The sequence below is a fragment of the Mytilus edulis genome, chromosome 10, assembly GCF_963676685.1.
Source record: "Mytilus edulis chromosome 10, xbMytEdul2.2, whole genome shotgun sequence".
Lineage (NCBI taxonomy): Eukaryota > Metazoa > Mollusca > Bivalvia > Mytilida > Mytilidae > Mytilus > Mytilus edulis.
In genome coordinates, this window is record NC_092353.1 from 35204040 (window position 1) to 35226942 (window position 22903).

The 22903-nt window shown below is 34.1% G+C and overlaps 1 protein-coding gene across 1 annotated transcript; it reads left to right on the forward strand.

The window, feature by feature from the left end:
* The first annotated feature begins 3860 nt into the window (after nucleotides 1-3860).
* LOC139492728 (nascent polypeptide-associated complex subunit alpha, muscle-specific form-like) lies at nucleotides 3861-22903 on the forward strand. Its single transcript, XM_071280881.1, has 6 exons — nucleotides 3861-3994; nucleotides 12004-15010; nucleotides 16400-16531; nucleotides 17643-17816; nucleotides 18912-19067; nucleotides 22688-22903. Exons 1-6 carry the CDS (start codon nucleotides 3949-3951, stop codon nucleotides 22734-22736), a joined length of 3564 nt encoding a protein of 1187 aa, XP_071136982.1. The 5' UTR covers nucleotides 3861-3948; the 3' UTR covers nucleotides 22737-22903.

Below are 22903 nucleotides of genomic sequence, written 5' to 3' on the forward strand. Positions count from 1 at the left end.
TCGGAATTCACTTATTTTAATTCTTACAAAAATATGCATACATGTACATGGTTATAATCCAACAAATCACATTTTTAGTTGCACATATTTTAATCGTCCACGGTAAAAACATGAGCATTTATTGCACCAGAAAAAGACGTCTTTTAGAGAATGTTCGTAACTATTTTATTAGCGTGTAAATATGTAAGTGTTCAAATAACTTTGATTCGTCGGCGATTGAAAAGAAACTGTTTTTATTGCATTTCAATATTTTGAAGATATGAATGGTTTGAACTTATTATTTGTCTGTATATTGTATGTATATATGTTAGAATGAATAAAACTATTGAGAAAGATTTAAACATTAAACGGCCTTTCTGTACTATATTACTACCCCCCCCCCCTTATTGGGAAAAAAATGGTTGCTTATATAGGGAATCACTGAAGGGTGACTGGAGCGGGCCCCCTCTTAGGCAGTCAATGGGCCCCCACTTATGAACATTTCTGGATCCGCCACTGTATATTAGTATAAACTGTCCCTGCATCAAAACAGACCTGAATTATAAGACAGGCATATCGTGTACTATATTTATCATTTTGTTGAATCTGATATATTATGTTTACATTGCATCATCTCTTTGCATTATTGAATCATGAATAAAAGTGTAAATATTATTCGTTTTTAAGTGTAAATATTTATCGTTTTTAAGTGTAAATATTTATCGTTTTTAGTTAAATTTATGCATGTATGGTATGATTGCAAGCTTCGTCGGGTTTCGTCATCCCATTGATTTCATTGTGATCTTTATTATATTAGTACTGTATTTACATAAAACAGATTATTACCTATGTTCTTTATTGATATATTTAAAATAGAAGATGAGGTATGATTGCCAATGAGACCACTCTTCACAACAGACACAGAAATTAATAGCAATATGTTACCGTACGGCCTTCAACAATGAGCAATGAAACTGTTTGCAGTTGCGTATGTTCCCCCTTTTTTACGTTATTCATGAAGGTTCAGAAAACAAACAGTAGGACATCGCCAAGTTCTGCGAGGGTAACAATGCTAGCTCCAATAAACAAGCATATAGGACCCCAAGTTTAGCTTAATTAAAATGAAAGTAGAAATGATTAGAAACTCTAAAAGTGCGGGAATGATGGCGTGACAGGGTACAGGTCTCTTGCTGTATATGTTTCATCCGCCAGCGGAATCCACACTCGGTCACAATGGCGAATAGGACGTCAAACTCGCCACTATCGGCAATAGGACATACTCGTCACTATAACTTATCTGATATAATGTGTTCGTCAACTGCAAAACCAATGTGCCGAGACATAGACAACCAATTAGAGATGGTGACTAAAACTTTATTAGTTTTGAATTTAAAAATCTTCCTCATAAATCGGATATAGAGCAGTTTTGTGTACGGTACACACCATCAATTGAATTCTGTATAGAGTGAACATTAACATATCAAATAATATATGTTTGAACGCAGTTAGATGAGCAAACATAGAGTATATTCCTGCTGAAAAGAAATGGGAAATTGACGATTGGAAAGTTGAAATCATCACGTTTGTCATATGGATTTGAGTTTTAAGCCATCCTTTTGTCTCATATTGAGAAAATAAAATTGAGAAAAGAAATGAGGTATGTGTCAAAGCGACAACAACCCGACCATAGAGCAGACAACAGCCAAAGGCCACCGATGGGTCTTCAATGTAGCGAGAAACTCCCGATCCCGGAGGCGTCCTTCAGCTGGCCCCTTAAAAAATATGTATAATAGTTCAGTGGTAATGGACGGTCACACTAGACCCCGAATTATACACAAGAAACTAAAATTAAAAATACATTAATACATGAAGCAGACCTTCTGCTCTATGGTCGGGTTGTTGTCTCTTTGGCACATTCCCCATTACTATTCTCAATTTTACTTCTTGTACGGTAGTGTACATAATTTCCAATTTACATGGGAATGTGATATTTTGCAAGCATCGACTGAAATTCGGTTAAATTGAGTCACAGGACATCATAAATATATCTGAATGTGAAATAAAAGAACATTGCATGATGTTCTGCTTTTCTTATTTTTTTGCGATATGGCATAAAAATCATTTCTTAAATAACATACCAAAGAAACATTTGTTGCATATTTTCAGTAGATAAAATTAATTTATTCGGTTTTTTTTCTCAATGAGCGAGTTTTTGACATGACCGGATGGTATTGACCATCACACCAGTTTGTCTCTCGTAACTGTCAATTATTATAGCTGTATGCTATGTGAAAGGTTAATAACACAAACACACGTAAGGCGCTATGTTGATTTACTGTCGCTATGATGACTGTGCACATAAAAATCAGTATGAAATAAATGATGTATTGACACTCTCTCGAACAACCTCCGTGTTATTTAATGTAAAGTAAATAGAACACTTTAGAGTTCATCCGTCACCGGGAAAAACTCGTCAATTATGCACGCCGTTAATATAACGTCATTTACCAGATAGAAGGGATCGCATGTATCCCTGCACCATCCCCGTTCATCAAGCGTCTTAGTAATCGTCATTGTGCAGGATAAAGTAGGAATACTGTTTATTTTGTAAGTACTTACTAGTAATCGCAATCCTCTAATGACAGCAGTGCTGATTGTCAATTATGAGAATTTAATTTGACGAATAATTCGTGCAATATAACATTATAGTTTTTCAACCACTTGCTCAACATTGGAACGAAACTGTTGATGCCCTTAAACGCACGAATGATTTTCACTTAAACCAGATTTTTGTTTCAACCTTTTTTTCTTCTTTTTTTTCCAACATGAGGCATTTGCCTCCATATAGTTACGGCCCTGCAATTAGACTTTATTAAAACCTAATTGAATGAAAAGATTATTTCAAAACGTGTGTTGGACCACAGATAACATTTTCTAAACATTCAAGTTGGTGTGTGCATTTTTATTCTTGTAATAAAAAAACCCAACTTTTTCACAAATGTAAGTCACATGATGCGTGTTGTATGCATGTATAACCTTCAGCGTGTGTTTTGGGAAGTCAATGACACCAAACGTGTGTAACCATAGGTCCCCATTCAAATGCATTGATCGTCCAAAAAATAGGGGGGAGGTTAACCCCCTGAATCCCCCTCTGAATCATCCACCGACTAGTACGGATCATCTCTATCTGAGAAAGTTTCAGTCGACAATTGTTAGTAGATTTATATGAAGAACAGTAAAAGTGTTTTAAAATAAATATACAGAAATTACGTTTTTCCAGTCCAAAAGGATTATCATAGTTTTTGATCACGAACAATATCAATCATTTATAACGAGTTATTTCCCCTGATAACGAATTATTAAAGTCTTTTATAATGATTTCCTCCGATTCGTCACCAATAAATTAATCTATGATAACGAATAATACAATTCGCAATGACGATTTTAATCTGAGATCATGATTTTTCAAATTCGCCTTTACAGTTATGTGATGTACTTTATGATCTTCGGTGTACGGCCTTTATATTCTTAAACAAAAATTAAAGTAGTTTAATGTTATCCTAATTTTCACACATAATTGTTTTAAATCGCCGAAAAATCATTCAATATGGTGTACATAAATAGTATTTGTCTGAAAATCATAATTGTAATTAGTAATTATACCCAGCATATGTATTTGTCAGTACCTTGTCACATATATAAAATGCATTAAAAATACATGGATCTTATAAAAAAACGTTTTACTAAATTAATAATATCATGTATTGGTTGTTATGAGGGCATTAATCTGTCCGAATAGTACGAAAATAACACAGTCTTAAGAGACAAGCTGATTGATTGGGCTATTTAATAAACATCTACCAATAAAATGGCCATTTGTTGTTTTATCTGTTAGTTCAGTCCCGTTTGCTTTGTTTCTCAAATGAAAGTTTTGATCTCGTAGGACTAGACAAAGGAAAATATCTAGTGATGGGATCTAGTCTTATATTAATTTCTTCTTGCTTACTTGGTTGCGGTGAGTATTTTTCTAAAAAAAATGTAAAATTGTTTAACATAATGCATACAGGAATAGAATCATCTAGAAGAAGATAATTTTGAGGGGATAAGTATAAAAATAAGAAGATGTGGTATTAGATTGCCAATGAGAAAACTCACCTCCAGAGACCAAATGACATATATGTGAAAAAAAAACCAATTTTTGTTTTGTTTTCTACTGTAGTGCAACGTATTCGTGACTAGGAGATTTAAAAACGATCCTTTAAAGTTTTTTTCTGCTGTTTTTGACACAGTTGACATGGTTAAACTATGCGCAATTTATACATTTTAAAATTTGAATAGACGATATAATCTATACAGGATTTCTTAAATTTTAACAGATAGAAATGAAAAATAATGCATTCGGAACAACACGAATTTTGAAATACAAACTGCAATTACAAAAAAAAAAAGAGAAATATCATTAACATGACAAAGCATTAATGCAATTTTGGATTATTGTGCGAACAATGTTAAGAATTATATTGAAGTACATATAATAACATTAACGTAATATATACAAAAACATTTTTTATCATTATATATATAGAATCTAACCAAAATTTTGTAGACGTTGTGTGACGTTTGTTGTTGTTTTCTTAACGCTACTCAAGTACATGGTAATAAGCTGAGAACATATAGACAGCTTAAAGAAAATTATAAATTGGAAACCTATTTATTGTTAAATATAGACAGAAAAGTAATAGGGCATTTTGCTAAAATTCGTATTAGTAATAGTGTTCTTAGAATTGAACAAGGGCGTCACACTAAAACCCCTGTAGAAGAAAGAATTTGTCCTTTGTGCCTCTTATAAGTAGAAGATGAATTTCATTTCACTTTAAAATGTACAAAACTAAATATAATTAGAGACCAACTGTTTTCCAAAATTAGTGAAATAGTTCCCTCTTTTTTAAATATGACTAATGAAGCAAGATTTAAATTTTTGTATACGTGTGTTGAGACTGATATAATTAGAATTATTGTTAAATTTATAAGCGACATGTACATTTCTAGAAATGCTTTATTAAGCACTAAATAACTTTGTTGTACCACCTCCTCATATAATGTTTATGAAATTGGTATGATATATATATGTTTGTATGTTTGTGTATAACAAATTTGTATTGTCTTGGGATCAATCCTGTAATTTTGGATTTTAAACCAATAAAAATTACTTACTTACTTACTTACTCAAGTAGAAACAAATACATCGTTTAATCAGCGTTTATTGACCCTGTTTGATTTTTCAATAATGCATGCACATGTTGTTGGTGAACAAACGTTTTACAAACGTAGAAACAAATACATCATTTAATCAAGGTGAAGTTAGAAACAAATATAGCGTTTGATCTAACAAACGACGAATGACAAACTGTAGACGCATTTTTAGCTCAAAGGCATAGTTTGTCAAAGTTTATGTAAACTTTGCAAACGTATGTTAGAATCAAATGATCAAAACATGTGCGCGCTTAGCCGTTTGTATCGTTTGCGTTAGAAAGAAATGCATCCTATATGTTAGTTTTTAAAATTGAGAAAGGAAATGGGGAATATGTCAAAGCGACAACAACCCGACCATACATAGAGCAGACAACAGCCGAAGGCCACTAATGGGTTTACAATGTAGCGAGAAACTCCCGCACCATGAGGCGTCTTTCATCTGGTCCCTTAAAAATATGTATAATAGTTCAGTGATAATGGACGTCACACTAAACACCGAATTATACACAAGAAACTAAAATTAAAAATCATACAAGACTAACAAAAGCCAGAGGCTCCTGACTTTGGACAGGCGCAACATGTTTATGAAATCTCAACCCTTCCCCCATACCTGTAGTCAATGTAGAAAAGTAAACGCATTAGAATACGCACATTAAAACTCAGTTCAAGAGAAGTCAGAGCCCGATGTCAGAAGACTTAACAAAAGAAAATTAACAAAATGACAATAATACATAAATAACAACAGACTATTAGCATTTAACTGACATGCCAGCTCCAAACCTCAATTTAACTGATTGAAAGATTATGTCTTCATCATATGAATATCAGGCACAATCCCTCCTGTTAGGGGTTTAGTATCATGCTATCATAAAATATATGAGAACATAACCCGTGTAATGCCAACAACTGTTTTTTTTTTAAATAAATGTTCCGATGCAAAGACGCTATAAGTAAATCAATATTAAAGCCAAAATATGCAATCTTTCATGACCTGACAACAGTATCGTAACTATATCCCTTTTTGCATATGTATTAGTGTAAAACCAGCGGAAGTAAACTAGTCATTAATTTTTATGATTTGTTTGTTATAGCAATGATAAATTGAAAAGAAGGAAATAAACTCTTTTAAATAATTTTTTTGTAATTTAATTGGAAAACAATCTTTCTTTGAAGGTGAAATGAGTTGTTTATACTAGACATATTAGTCCAGTACGATATAGTTAAGAGGTCACGAAAGTAATATACTGCAGGGTATGCGTCTATGAAACCATACATCTTCTTTCTGTATCTGGTAGAAACAAACCAAAATAAAACGAAAATGCATTTTTTTTTTATTGAAACCAACCAGTCAGTTGTTGGAACAAACAATAAACACACGCGCATCTTTGTATCACGGGGACAAAAACAATAAAAATAGAGTAAATCATTAACAAAACGAAAATAAACAAGACCAAAACCATTGTCTAAAAAACGACCAAAAAAACCCCATTTCCCAACCAAATATCCAGATTTGTATAATGTAAAAATATCCTTATTCGACTGAAACAATCGTTTTATTACACATTGGTCAAAGCAGACGAATAGATAGCATTTGTAGAGTTATTATAAATAGGAGAAATACGTCAGTTAAGCTATCTCAAAATTTATCAATTGATCACCATGCCCTTTCTAAAAAGTAAAGAACAACGTTACGTTATTGAAGAAGACGAACAATAATTGGAATAATTAAGAGGTCACCATCAGTCTTTAACATAAAGAGATTCCAAGGTCAGCAACATGCTGGGCGCTATATATTCTTGAACAATAATATTGTTTATCGCTATTTTGTGAATTTTTCCTTTGATCCTTTTTTTGTTATAATTTTTCATATCATGCTAGTAGCTTTAGATGGAAAATTATCGCTAGAAACTAAGGAAACACGTGGCGTTGCTAACGAAATTGACATGAAATTGACATCGATCGTCGTCATAGGTAAAATAGCGATAAGCAGATTATCATTGGTCATCTCAACTCGATTGCTCTTCTCGCTTTTGCCGTCCCGGCTCAAGCAAGAAAATCGATCTCGTTGAGATGATCAACGATAATCTATAATAATTGTGGAACAAAGTTTCAGAATCAATTTAACATGTAAATAAAACATTTCGCGGTGTCCGGAAAAGTTGGAAAATTGCATGTAAATTTTTTAAAAGTTAGCAAAATAGTTTCCCTCAGTTATTCAACTTTAATGATTCCTCGGAGTACAACATGTGTGCCCGGAACACCGAATCAAACATTTTTATCGCTTTATTTTTGAGTCTGAGTTAGTACCATTTTCGTTCTCGCAAGTCTTGTGACCTTTAAGTTTGAACTTGACCTTGAATTGTTTGCAAAACATTTATTAGAATGATGGACGAGTCAAATCCCCAAACCACATCACACGAAATGATATTGACACGAAATTTTTAATTGTACATGTACCAATAAAAACAAGGATGTCATCATGTCATTTACATGTATATTTTATGTACAAATTCTAGAAGTTTTATAAATAAAATACCAAAAATAACTGTTTTGAATCAAAGATAGAATATTGTAATGAATCTGACAATTGGAAAGATTGTGAATTAATTATTCCTTTGTATTTCGTTGTTCTCATACACACATTTAATTAAGGTAGTTTTTATCTCTGTCATAAAAAATAAGCGACAATGTCCCAAAATATACAACAATGTCTGGGTGTTCTTTTGCCAATACACTAAACAATGAAAATTTGATTTTGTTTAAGAAATAAGTGCCCCTTTTTAAATTTTATTGAGGGTGTTAAAAGGCGTTGTCCGAACTCATTTTGAATGAAAATGAATAGCTTCATATTAAAAATTGTGACGATCAATGATTTATCATTTTTACAAACATTCACTGAATTCTTATAATTCTATGTTGACGCGACTGTCATACAGGTGAGATGTTTGCCTACCTATAAAACCAGGTTAAATCCCCCATTTTCCAAATAAGGAAATGCCTCTACCGAGTAGGAATATGCATTATTCTGGCGTTGTCAAGGAAAACAAGTGCTTTCATAAATGTTGAATTTGATTTGAAAATAAAACCTAAATTGGAATGACTAGTGATTGTTGTCTTCTTCGCAATTTTGCGGATTCTAAATTTTTAAACATAAATGCAATGTATCATGAAATCAAATACATCAGACATTTTAGTTACACGTAGGCGACTCATCAAAAACAGTGCGTATCTTAAGTATTCGCTTTTAATATTTGTCATAACAATTCTGTAATAATAAATTGTGTTTTATTTCAAAACGCTGAAGAAAATCTTATCATGTAATTTTGAAATTGGTCCACACCAGAAAGACTCCAAACCTAAAACTATGGTAGCTAAATACACCTAAAGATGATTGCTGTTTTTTTTCTTCAAAATTTCAAGTCTTTTATTTTAAAAAAGACGGACATTAAATGATAGTACATAGATTAGTGATCTAAAAAAACAGCAAAAACATGACAAGTCCGTACCCGTGTCCTTGTATTTATAATATGAGATATTGAAAATTTACGGGAATTGATTCTATCTAGTTTTTTTTTTATATGTAGGTAAAATAGAAATATTTTTTTCTAAATAAAACCCCAACTACTGTGGATTCATTGTTTTTCGTGGGCACCAATGATCGTGGATTAAGGAAATAACATGTTAGTGGATTATTTAAATTCGTGAATTAGCTGAAGTCTGCATACAAGCTTTGGGAAAATTTGTCATTCGTTGAACATTTAATTTCGTGGTTCAACTGTAACCTCGAAATCCACGAAAATTGGTATCGAACGAATAATAATGAATCCACAGTATGATAAATAAGAATTTATGAGAATTATCTAAAATGGCTTTTAAAACGATATGTAATAAAATAAGAAAAAAAGAAGGGGTAAGCCGGCAATAAACCACTTTCGAGTTATGTCCTTCAGCGGATAAGTTTGTCAATTTTGAGAGCCATTATGACGTCATTTACCAGATAGAGGGGATCGCTTATAAATATCTTTGTGGTCTTTATTATACATACCGACCGTGCAAGGGCTGTATAGCCAGTCAAGGTTGTTAAAAACTTCCATTTGTTGTATTATACATGTTAAACTAGAAGTAATACTTGTTTCGATACACAATTCCCAATTAATGACAACAGTGTCGATTATTTATTACGATATAAAGAAGTTAATTTGCCGAAGGATTCCGTCTTGCAATACAGCATTATATTTCTTCAACCACGCACTTAACATGGGAAGGAAGTGACAATGCCCCTAAACGCACGAATAAAGTTCACTGTTGTTTCAGGGGCACTACGTAGATTAAACACGTTTTAACACGTGAAAAAGATAACAAAATGTTTGAAGATTAAGGGAGCTACCATTTGATTTTTATGGGGGGGGGGGCTAGGATGAAAAATTTTGTCCTGCATTTTTTTTTAGTTGTAATCTCTGTCCTGCCTTTTTATTTTTCACTCTATTCGGTCCTGCCTTTTTTTTATTAGTTTATACTGACTTTTTTTACCTAAATTGTCATCCTGCCTTTTTTTTTTGCAAAGTGTCTCATCCTGCCTTTTTTTTTTACTCAAAACTCCTGTCCTGCCTATTTTTTTCAAATTTCATCCTAGCCCCCCCCGATAAAAATCAAATGGTAGCTCCCTAAAGAATTTAAAAAATTTAAAGACGAGGAATTAATTTTTCAATTCAATTATCCAATAAGAATATCTCTTTGGAACTATCGTTTACGCATTTTCAGCACTGAAATATCTGTATTCACAAATTTCACCGAAAATAATGTTTGGCCGAAAAAAGTTAATCTGTTTTTGAATATATTGAATACATAAAACAGTTTATAAGAGCTATATGTATATGTACAAATTTTATTTCATTTCAAGTCCGCCTATACACATCTAAATAGACACCTTCAATTATCAAAACGATTGTTTTTATTCTTTTATATAAAACTGTGTCACTGGGTTGTCAAAACAGTGTTTGTGACATAATTAACATAATGTAGTCACAACTCCCTCATGTAAACATACATGTTTATAGCTGAGGACCGTTTGTCGACCTTTGACTTTTAAAGTGTTTGAGATGTTGACCACGTGTTGCTATCGCCGTGACGTATGACTAACGTCTCTTCTCCTGAAAATTTATAAATTTCTGGAAAATATTTTCGATATTTTCATGTCTTCGTATCAGTTTCATGTATTAGATTGCATTCCATCTACTGAGGAATACACACATAGAACGGTTTTGTTAGCCATCTTGTAAGTGTTTGAAAATTGGCACGATATCCAATCATCGGTAATCTCACCACGAATTAATTTCGAATCTGCGCCAATGATCCCCAAATGCTACAATGAGGCACTACCAAGGGCAAGTGGCAATTAACCATAGGTCGAAGAATACCAAGGCCTAAAGAATACAAGGAGGCCACACCAAAGGGACAATCAATCATAGGTGTAAGAACTTCATGGCCAAAACAATAACACGTAGTATATGCAAAGGGAGCAATCAATCATAGGTCGAAAAACACCATGGACTAAAACAAAAGACGAATATAAAAACAACAGTACAAAAACACTCCGAACAAAGCCAACAAAATAAGCAAAACAAACGTATGCGCACCGGAACAGTCGGCAAGTGGAAAATTAAAGTTTTCAGCAGTGAGTCCTTATTTCTAACAATAGGAATTTCAGTCTTTGTTGAGGGTTTTCTTCTATATTTCCCTATCGGCCTTCTAAAAATTAAATGGCAAATGACTGATGTACAATGTTTATTATGTTTATTGTCAGGACATTAACTCCCAACATGGTAAGTGTCGAGTTAATTGGTTACAACGAGAATACATTGTGATACACTGTGACAAATAGACAGTTCAATGCCATTGTCTGAGGAAATGATTGACACACTTCGCAACAGGTCAATAGTTATATACAGAAAATAATTTATCTCGCCATGCAAACTTTTAAATTTAATAAATACTTGGGGATGTTGGTGTACTCAATAGAACAATATCGAAGTATTTTGAATACTAAAAAACCCATTCAAAACAGTTAAAGTGTTAGCAAAAAGTCATACATCACTTCAAATTGAATTTCCAATCTGATTTTTTATGTGTTACAATCATCACTCATCTGGTTTCCTTTGTTCGATTGAAAGTAACAATCAAATTGAATCATATTTTTTTTCAGTACCTTTGTTTTCTCTGACTTACATAAGTATTGTTCTTAATCAATTTTATAACAAATTGGAATGTATCGAAATACACTCGATTATATCTTAAGCTAAACAAATTTCTTAAAACCCTTTATATATACTGATTATATATAAATTTGCTTTTTTTTACAAAAGAAAATTAGCTTTTTTTCATCAATGACATGACATAAGGTTCACAAACAACTAGTATAGACAAAGTACACACATCTATAAAATAGTTTTTAAAGTAACAAAAAAACTAACAAAAACAAAACAATTATAACCAGTACAGAGTAGCAAAGGACTTTCTCAGTTTATAAAGGCTATTAAAGAAATACTTTACCCACTTTACACACTAAATGACATATTCTGCCCTACACTGTTTATTTTAGACGTACAAAAATCTTGATGGCCTTAATTCTCGATCTTGAAAGTTTTATGTTCACAATAGTGAAATCAACAACTTGAAAAAAATGTTATGAGAGTAAGTATCAAAATTTTAAAGATGGTGTTTGTGAATTTTGTACTTTTCAAGAATCAAACAGATGTTAATTTTATTTTTCAGCTGTCATAGTAAATGGGTTAAGTGGATCAGCGCCTGAAAATGGGCCAAGATATGTGTTTTCCGGTGGTGCTACATCTCTTAATAAGCCGCAGTCGGCCGGAGTTAAATTTTCTGCTATAAGAGTAAACGACAATAATCAAAGGTTCACTATAAAACAAGGGAAATCTATAAGACCTAAACCAGTATCAGCGAAATTTTACCAGCCAACCTTTAGACCTGGACCTCCTATGCCAGCATCAAATAGACCTGGACCTCCTATGCAAGGATCAATTAGACCTGGACCTCCTATGCCAGCAACAAATAGACCTGGACCTGCTATGCCAGCATTAAATAGACCAAGACCTTCTATGCCAGCATCAAATAGCCCTGGACCTCATAAGCAAGCAGCAAATAGACCTGGACCTCCTATGCCATCACCTTATAGACCTGGACCTCCTATGCCAGCACCAAATAGACCTGGACCTCCTATGCTAGAATCAAATAGACCTGGACCCCCCATGCCAGCAAATATGCCTGGATCTCCTATGCCAGCACCAAATAGACCTAGACCTCCTATGCCACCATCAAATAGACCTGGACCTCCTATACCAGCATCAAATAAACCTGGACCTCCTATGCCAGCACCAAATAGACCTGGACCTCCTATGCCAGCATCAAATAGACCTGGACCTCCTATGTCAGCTTCAAATATGCCTAGACCACAACTGGCATCTTCAAATATGCCTGTACCTCCTATTCCAGCCTCAAATAGGCCTCAACCCCCTTTGCCAGCTTCTAATATGCCTGGACTACCACTGGCAGCTTCAAATAGTTTTGGACCCTCTCTGCCAGCTTCAAATATGCCCGGACCCCCTCTACAAGCTTCAAATAGGCCAGGATCTCCTATACCGGCTCCAACATTTAATACACCGGCTTCAAATAGACGTGGACCCTCTCTACCAGCTTCAAAAAAGCCCGGACAACCATTGGCAGCTTCAAATAGACCTGGACTTCCATTGCCAGCATTAAAAAGACCAGGACTTTCTCTACCAGCTTCAAATCAGCCAGGACCGGTAATTCCTCCATTTGCAGCAAGTCGACCTAGTTTATCAATTATCCCGTATAAACCTTTGACACCTCCAAACGGGGCTTCTACAATGATGCAGAGATCTGAGATGACTTTTTCTGGACTAAAACAAGGCAAAGCTGGAGCGACTTTTTCGGGACAATCATTCAATAAACCCAATGTAAGGGCAACCTATTCAAGTAGTAGGGGAATAGCTGCAGGCGCAAGAACAGTCGGAAGCGTAGGGCGTCCAATGACAGGTTTTACGCCACTTGTTTCTGCCGTTGGAGGACCAAGTGCATCACCTGGTGCCACACAATTAGCCAGAAAATCAACAGGTCCAGTATCAAAAGTACCAGGAATGAACCGTGTTGGACGACCAGCAGTTGGAGCAGTACAAGGGACCAGTGCTGGAACAAATTCGGGTTCAGCATCTGGTATAGTACGATCTGGCAGACCTGGAGCAGTGCCTGTAGCATCAAATTTTATATATAGGCCAGTACAAGGCAAACCAATAGGAACCAAACTTGTAAATACACCAAGTTCAAGGGTAACTTTGAAAGGGCTTGCACCATCAGCACCCGTGGGGGGAGCAACACAATCGGCATCTTTGGGAAGATCAGCACCAATGAGACCTGCGAGAGGACCATTATCTATGGCACCTATTGGAGGACTAGCACCAATGAAACCTACTGGAGGATCAGCACCAATGACACCTGTCAGAGGATCAGCACCAATGACACCTGTCGGAGGATCAGCACCAATGACACCTACGGGAGGATCAGCACCAATGACACCTGTCGGAGGATCAGCACCAATGACACCTATGGGAGGATCAGCACCAATGACACCTGTCGGAGGATCAGCACCAATGACAGGTATGGGAGGATCATCACCAATGACATCTGTTGGAGGATCAGCACCAATGACACCTATGCGAGGATCAGCACCAATGACACCTGTCGGAGGAACAGCACCAATGACACCTATGGCAGGATCAGCACCAATGAAACCTGTCGGAGGATCAGCACCAATGACACCTATGGCAGGATCAGCATCAATGAAACCTGTCGGAGGATCAGCACCAATGACACCAATGGGAGGATCAGCACCAATGACACCTGTTGGAGGACCAGCACTAATGCCCTCTGTTGGAGGACCTGCACCAATGAAACCTGTAGGTGGACCAGCACCAATGAAACCTGTCGAAGGACAAGCACCAATGACACCTGTCGGAGGACCAGCTGTAGGTAAAAATCAACAACCTAAAAATAATTTAGGAGGACCTGTATTTAGTGCAAAAATGTCAAGAGAATTTGTTTTCAAACCTAGTTCAGGTAAACCTGCACCTGCTGGGTCTTCAAATGTAAATAGAGGACCAGATAAACCAGCATCAGTTGGAAATTCAGCACCAACTATGAAAGAATCGACACCGGTAGCACCTTTAGAAGGGCCAGTACCTGTAGGGGAAGCAGCTGTTGCAGAACCAACGCCAAAAGTACCTATTACAAAACCAAAATCAATAGTACCTGTTGCAGAACCAAAGCCAGAAGTACCTGTTGCAGAACCAATACCAGAAGTACCTGTTGCAGAACCAAAGCCCGAAGTACCTGTTGCAGAACCAAAACCAGAAGTACCTGTTTCAGAACCAAAGCCAGAAGTACCTGTTGCAGAACCAATACCAGAAGTACCTGTTGCAAAACCAAAGCCAGAATTACCTGTTTCAGAACCAAAGCCAGAAGTACCTGTCGCAGAACCAACGCCAAAAGAACCTGTTGCAAAACCAGAATCAATAGTACCTGTTACAGAACCAAAGCCTAACATACCTGTAGAAAAACCGGCGCCAGAAGTACCTGCACCTCAAGTAGCTGCTGCATCTTCAACGCAAAACAAAACATGCAACTGGTCACCTATTTGTGGTACTGATGGTAGCACCTATCCTACAGATTGTGTTTTACCAAGGTATGTGTGTTATACAATAAGATCCGAAAACTGATTAGTGTGTTACCAAATACTTGCTTATAGCATGCGAGTAAAAACTCCCTTACTGGTTAATCACAGCAGTTTTCCCTTTTATTCTTTAATTATATATAAATGAATATTAAGTTTGAAAATTATACATTTGTGTTTAAGGGCAAAACTAATTGTTTAATGTTGTTAATTCGATTTGCTTGTAACGCTTATGTCGATAATAAACTTTGATAGTTTGTGTTAGCTCCACCTTTATTTGTTATATAAAGACTTTTGGTTATATCAAGTCAATAAAATCAGGACAATCAAACATTGCGGCACGACATACTAAAACTAGTGACTCATAGGGATAACTTCTCTTTAAAAACTTTCGTTCAGAAGCTTTTGTTACAATTCCATTTCTTCAAGTGAATATTAAAAGGTTTGAATAGTTAAAACATGGAATCAAAGACAGTTTTCTTTGAAGCGGTTTTGTTTAACACACTTTATATCGATTATATAAATAATAATAGTATATATAAAAAAAAACCGGAAACTATACAGGGTAAATGAGGTCACTTAAAAAACAAATTTACAAACATTTATAGATGAATGAAAAGAATAATAACAGTTTTGAACATGCCGTAGTTTGAAATGGTAAGCAGACAATTAGTAAAATGAAGTTAACACTCCTTTTACACATTCATATCTAAACACCGTCTGCTGTAAAATGTATTGTGATCATTAATAAAGACAACAGTAGTATACCGCTGTTCAGAAGTCATAAATTGCATGATTGAGAGAAAATTAACCCTGGTTACAAACTAAAACCGAAAGAAACAAATAAACTATCAGAGGAAAACAACGAAATAACAGAAACACTAAAGTGCAACAAAAAAACAAATGACAATGCAACATACATAGAAACGAACTATAAGATAACAAATGCAACAGTCCTGAATTGGTACAAGACATTTTAAGAAAAGAATGACAGGTTGAACATTGTTTTCGTGGCTAGGAAAACCTCGCGCTTTCTGGCAATATTAAATTTACCGCTAAAATGACAACATTGCATAATAGGAATACAGTACAAATGTTCACAAAGTCCACTTACTTTTTGATATTTACATGTTCTTTATGTGGAGAATATATGAATAATGCATTTAAAAATGCGCATTTGTTTATTTAGTCAATATTTTTCTATTTTCGTTTGTTCATTCTTATTTTGCAGGAGTATACTAAACTTAGGCGAAAATAAATTACTATCACATCTAGATCTATACCTAAAGTTTTTATAGTTTTCGATAATTTAAATGAATTCACATAGATGTCTTGAAGTACACGTTCAATTTTCGAATGTACGTCAGATGTTATTCAATTGATAGTTTTGTTTTACTTTAGTGGTGTAGGAAAAGCATGTGACGGATTTTGTCCATGTCAAGCGGCATCTAGATGTGGCTGTGGACAATGGTATAGTCCAATTTGTGGTATTGATGTTGTTACTTATGATAATGAATGCGAACTCCTCTGTGCGTAAGTATAAGTGTTTTTAAATGATCACTTATAAGGTGTCACTCTTCCAGAGCATATAAGATCACGTCCTGTTTGTATGAGTTTTAGCTGCTCAGTTATGTGTTTTGTAGAGTATTATTTAGTCTTTTTGTCATATTCTCGGATTTTGCAAAAGATGTTGTCAATTTTTCTTCGAATACAGAGTATGAAATATGTCTTCAGAATCTTTCGCGTCTTTTACAAAAGGTAATGAATCAAGAGTTCCAAATGGTGAAGTTGAAATCATCTCTTCGTTAATTTTACGGACGCCATCACGAGTTGATTGACCGTTATGGAATAACCGTTTCACAAATGATATCGGATATGTTCCTTACGTTGTAACTACAATCCCCTTCCATTTCATAAATGTGACCTACCGAATTATACTATTTACCGGATTTGTTATCTCATAAGCAACACGACGGGTGTCACATGTGGAGCAGGATCTGCTTACCCCTCCGGAGCACCTGGATCACCCCTAGTTTTTGGTGGGGTTCGTTTTGTTCATTTGGTTTTCTATGTTGTGTCATGTGTACTATTGTTTGTCTGTTTGTCCTTTTCATTTTTAGCCATGGCCTTGTCAGTTTTTTCGATTAATGAGTTTGACTGTCCCTCTCGTATCTTTCGTCCCTCTTTTAAATTAAACATGTATTGTCGGAAAATATAAATTATCTAAATGGAATGAGATAAGGTAATGTGAGCAAAGGTGATGTAGTTTTATATCAATGTTTCCATAAAATGAGTCATAGAATGTAACGTATATTGTAAAATATAAGTTCCTTTAAATGTCCTTAGAATAAATATTGGCAATCATTTCTAAAGATCTGGAATATCAAGCAAAAACTACCAGTAAAGATGAGTTTTTCCATGCATATCGTATTTCTAGCATATAATAGGCTATTATCTCATATTCAAATAGCATTGTTCATTTATCTGTTGTATGTGCAAGTATATGCTTTCACATTACAACTGAAGTTTTCTTCACGTCAACTGCAGGGGGGTATCTGTGTATTGTGATATTTATCTGTTATATGTACTAGTATTATGCTTTCACATTGCACTATAACTGAATTTCTTTTCATGTAAACTGCAGGGGGTCATCGGTGGATTGTGATGGAGAGTGTCCATGTCCAACAAAACCACAGCCTACTCAAACCTACATGCCAACATTAGTTCCCCTTCCAACATGCCAGTGTCCAGAATACTATTACCCAGTATGTGGAGTAGATGGACAAATCTACGACAACGACTGTCTCAGAGTATGCGAGTATGTACTTCATAGTAAATGCTTCATTATATATACACACAGAATAGCAATAACATACAAAATCACAAAAAAATACTATTGATTTTTAAAAATTAGCCTTAATTTTGCGCTCTGATTATCAATAAGGAATATCATATAATCACAGACAAAAGAAATGACCGTCTACGTAAATTTATTTCAACTACAAATCTCTGATGTATATCAATGAGTAAATAAATTGGTAAGAATTCATTTTAAATACAAATTTCTGCCGTATAGAAATGAGTAAAACAATTGGTAAGAATTCATTTCAAATACAAATTTCTGCCGTATAGAAATGAGTAAAACAATTGGTAAGAATTCATTTCAAATACAAATTTCTGCCGTATAGAAATGAGTAAAACAATTGGTAAGAATTCATTTCAAATACAAATTTCTGCCGTATAGAAATGAGTTAAAAAAATGGTATATATTTCTGGAGTCTTAAACTTCATTTCTGTGAAAATTAAGATTTTCTGAATTTTTCATTCCGACCACTAAAACACATCCTTAAACCAGAAACGATAACGTGTTGCCAAATATTGGTAAACTGAAGTCCAGTGCATCTTTTCACGCGAATACAAATACATAACTTTGGTCTTATGTTCCTTAATCGTTCATTTATTCCAATATGACAAAATTTTAAATTAACTGATTTAAGACTTTTTATTTTTGATGTTTATTTACATGGATATCCCCATCACAACATCACCACTAAAACAATAAGTCTTTCCTGTGAACTGTGGTTTGATTCTAAGGTAACATTTAATTTATCACATATGAGTTGTAACCACAATAAATTGTGAAATTGCTATATATTGGAAGATATGGTTTGTCATTTGTATTCTCGAGTAAAACAACATATAAAATAAATCCAATTCAACATAGATAATATAAGGGGACAGTGTAATTTATCGATACAAATCTGAAAGACCGACTAGACATACAGCTGGTCAAGGTAAAAAACACAAACAGTGGTAAAGATTAAAATGATTAAAATGTTTCAAAACGTTAATTAGGCTGTGATTAAAGTAAACAAACATAAGAAACATCTTATTTATACATACTATACTTCAGAGGCGTCGCTAAAGACTGTGATGGTACCACCTGTCCATGCGGCGATAATAATTCACAGATCATGGAAGTTAGTGGTTGTGGCTGTAGTAATAGTTGGGACCCTGTTTGCAGTCAAGACGGTCATACATATAGGAACTTGTGCTTAGCTAAATGCAGGTATGTTTCGGATAAACATTGATTCGCTGATTTACACAATGAAACATTGTATATTATCTTGCACAGAAATGATTATTTATAGTATAACTAATCGCCGTATTTGAATATCAAAAATAAGACAACGCGTGACCGAACGACGCATGGATTAAACGAGTGCGCAGCACGAGTTTAATCCATAGCGGCGTTCGGTCACAAGTTGTCTTATTTTTGATATTCAAATACGGCGATTAGTTATTCTTTTTATTACATTGGCAAATGGCTTTTTTTTATGAAATTAATGTAGAAAATGTAAGGAACTATATCTTTTTCCTATGCATTGACAATTTGTTTTGATCCGACATTATCGACGTCTTGACAACGCCTATTGTTGTATGACGTCAGAGAGTGAAATAACCACGTTTATTTCACATGTGAAATTATCGGTTTTTATCTAACTGGGAAATCAATGTAATTCATTGCAACCAATGTAATAATTCGGTTTAATTTCCCCCGCGCCGGCTTTGCTGACCAATAAATAAGTCTCTTTATACAAAGTACATTCTAAAAAGATAAGTCAAATGTGATATATCGGTAACTATGGCCTATCAAAGCCACTATTATTTGCATATTTCTAGGCATAAAACAGACGATAAAAGAGTTTTTCAACCAAACATGTTACAAGTCAATGCCCTTTACAGAATAATACGGCCAACAGATCAAACTCTGGCTCCTTTGTTGTCATGTTTATCTCTATGCCCTGTGCCATGATAATTTGAGGTAGCAAAACTAGTTTTTGAGTAATTTATTTACGTGTTATCATAATATGTCCAATAAATCCCTTATCGATCCAAAAATTGTCACGACGAAGGAAAATGACATGTTTAAACTTGTTTTATAAACTTGTTCTTTTCTAAATTGGTTATTTGCTATTGAGATATTATGAGATATAATGTCTCTCATTCCTCTCCAACTCCATATCTTGTTTTTGACCATTAGAGGTTTGATATGCTAAAAGATCAACAAACACCAAGTAATAATTCTCAAACTAGATTGACATCAAATTTGACATACGAATATATAAAACGATTTACTTTAAAGTACACTGCTATCGACAATAGTCACATTCCAAAGGTCTTTTTTTTTTGCTCACAAATTTTGACCTGTTTACTTATTATTAGGTTAATATTATTCTCACAGATCAAATGACGATGCATGTAAATTCATATGAAAAAATATGACCTATGAGAAACCAATGAAAAAAAAAGTTACGAATTTGCTGTAGTAGAAAAAAATGTAAAAATCAACAGTAGAAATCCCAAAAGTTCCCGTAAAAATTTTACGTCATAATGAATTTAGAAAATATATGACTCAACAATGGATAAGTGAGAGTTGTAGCCGTTGTATGACATCGAAAGTTCAATCGGAACATATTCCAAATCGTAGTAACGATCATCTTCGCTAGCCAAGGGTTACGATCCACTCCCGCTCTCTCCACCCTTGGCAGATTAAGCCAACATTTGTGAAAACAATGTTGCGCCATCTATCGGAAGATTAAAGTCAAGCCCATTCCGAATACATTATTCCTGACCAATGGTAGCACTTGAACTCTTCAATTTGGAGGTCAAAAAACGGTAGCGTCTAGATTCCACACACTTGGTAGAGCCGGAAACGAAAAAATACGTCAACATTCATGCATTTGTGCATGAAACATACACAGGAACTTCTATTAGTTGATTAAAAATATTCAAGTTGACACTAAATATAGTCGTATGTTTAGGGATGTAAAGACTTGTTGCACAATAAACACATGGCAATTGTTACAAACACCTTCTACATTTACACGTGATCATGTTATAGACGCTTTTTGATTGGATGCAGCGAGTTTCGACTGCAACCAATGACAATCCTTATCCTGTGTCTCCGAAATTTTATCTCAATCCACCAAGGGTAGAGAGAGCGGGAGTGGATCGTAACCCTTGGCTAGCGAAGATGAGTAGCGATATGGTGTATTCTTCCTCAGCATTAATTGGAAATGTAACGCTTTAAGTCTTTTAATATTTACAATTCTGATAATTAATATATGTATTGTTAATTATTTTCTTAACTTTTCACAAAACATTGTTTACTCACTGTGAAACGAACTTTGTTTACTCACTGTGATACATTTTTTAATTTTCTTTTGTTAAATGATTTTTTCAAAGTCGATTTGTTTTTTGAAAATATCAAACATAATTTGGTATATGCTATCTTTTTTTCTCTTGCTTAAAATATGTCATAAAAAGATTATAGCATGTCATTTTCCATATGGTCCGTGGTATCAGCCTACAACCCATATCAAGCCCTCGGGCTAAAGCCCTCTGGCTTGATATGGGAGTCTATGGCTGATACCAGGGCCATATGGAAAATTTCATGTAATAATCTATAAATAGACACACTTTCATAAAATTTGAAGTTATTTCTTGTGTGTGCACATACTGTGCAAATCTAAATATAATTATACTTAGAATTTGATGAAAAAAAATGAAAATCAAGACATTTTATAAAAAATAAAAACAATTCTTTGTAAAGATGGGTCTATCAAGAAACGTTTTACTTTTGTCCTTTCTATTTTTTAACAGTATCATATATTTTAATAGAATCAGATCCATGGATCTCTTTCCTTTTTTTTAAATCGTCCGAAATTATAAATAAGAAAAGAACATTATGATTTTCCTGTATTTTTTCAGCTGACTTGTTTTTTTTTTTATAGACTTCCTTTTTTGCTTAATATCCACATCGTAATGTTTCTTATAACCTTATTACATTCTCAATAAACGTTAAAAATCATGTTTTAAAAATGCATCCTCTAACGATACTGGTCCTTAGGCTATTATTTCAACTAAACTTAATATTTATCAAATACATATCATAAGATGTAGAAATTTAAAAAAAGTTTTATTGCTTATTTGGCGATGATATTATTCATGATCATTTTAATTTTCTGACGAGGTGAACAGCAAGAAAAACATTTCTTGAAAAGTTTGCTTTCTATTTTAACCAAATTAAAATCGTAAAAAAATGCATTTGTGTTTAATCCATCAGGTAATGGAAACAAACTTCACGAAAATTATGACCAAATAAACAATAAAACTTCAGAAATTTCTACATCTTATTGTGTCTTTTCTATATGTAAAAGTCGCTCGTAAAGTTACTGGGTAATAATTTTTGGAAAAATATCGATTTAAGTTGGAATGACAAGACATTTATTTAGTAGAACTCATTTGTTCCTTTGCCAAGAAATACAGCACCTGGACGTTATATATGTAAAATGTTGACGTCATTCAAATTATGACGTCATGACAGGTATGCGATACGGGTTTTGTTTTGCGATACGCGGTATGCGATACGGGTTTAGCAAAAAGAACCTTTATTAGATATACAAAATTGCTGTATTTTGTACTAAACATATGATAAAAGCTGCTATATAGTTGTCTTAAAACGTCGTAAATATACAGTTTATGAATCACTTCACAAGAGTTTTGAAGAAAATATATAAAACCCACAAACAATATGAATAACGAATTGTTTATTGTTTAATATTTTTAAAAAGTTTTTTTATTGAACAGAATTAACTTTAATATGATTAACCTCTTTTATTTCAGTGGAATAAGTGAACCAGATCTGGCTTGCTCATCCGGCTGCCCATGTTAAAATGAAGAGAGACAATCATGAAAAAACACTTTTTGTCGGTTTGTTTGTCCATGTCCCAATATTTTGATCATTACCATAATGTGTTACGAACAGTTATAGATTGTGCAGTGATCAGCGTTTACAAAATCCAATGTTTTTTGTACTTGATTAAAGAGTGGAAGATTGAA

What these genes read in the sequence shown, in the direction of transcription:
- LOC139492728 (XM_071280881.1), top strand. Translation starts at nt 3,949, where the DNA reads ATGGGATCTAGTCTTATATTAATTTCTTCTTGCTTACTTGGTTGCG. An exon ending in ACAGATTGTGTTTTACCAAG is followed by an intron (nt 15,011 to 16,399) that starts GTATGTGTGTTA and finishes GTTTTACTTTAG; the next exon opens with TGGTGTAGGAAAAGCATGTG. An exon ending in GAATGCGAACTCCTCTGTGC is followed by an intron (nt 16,532 to 17,642) that starts GTAAGTATAAGT and finishes TGTAAACTGCAG; the next exon opens with GGGGTCATCGGTGGATTGTG.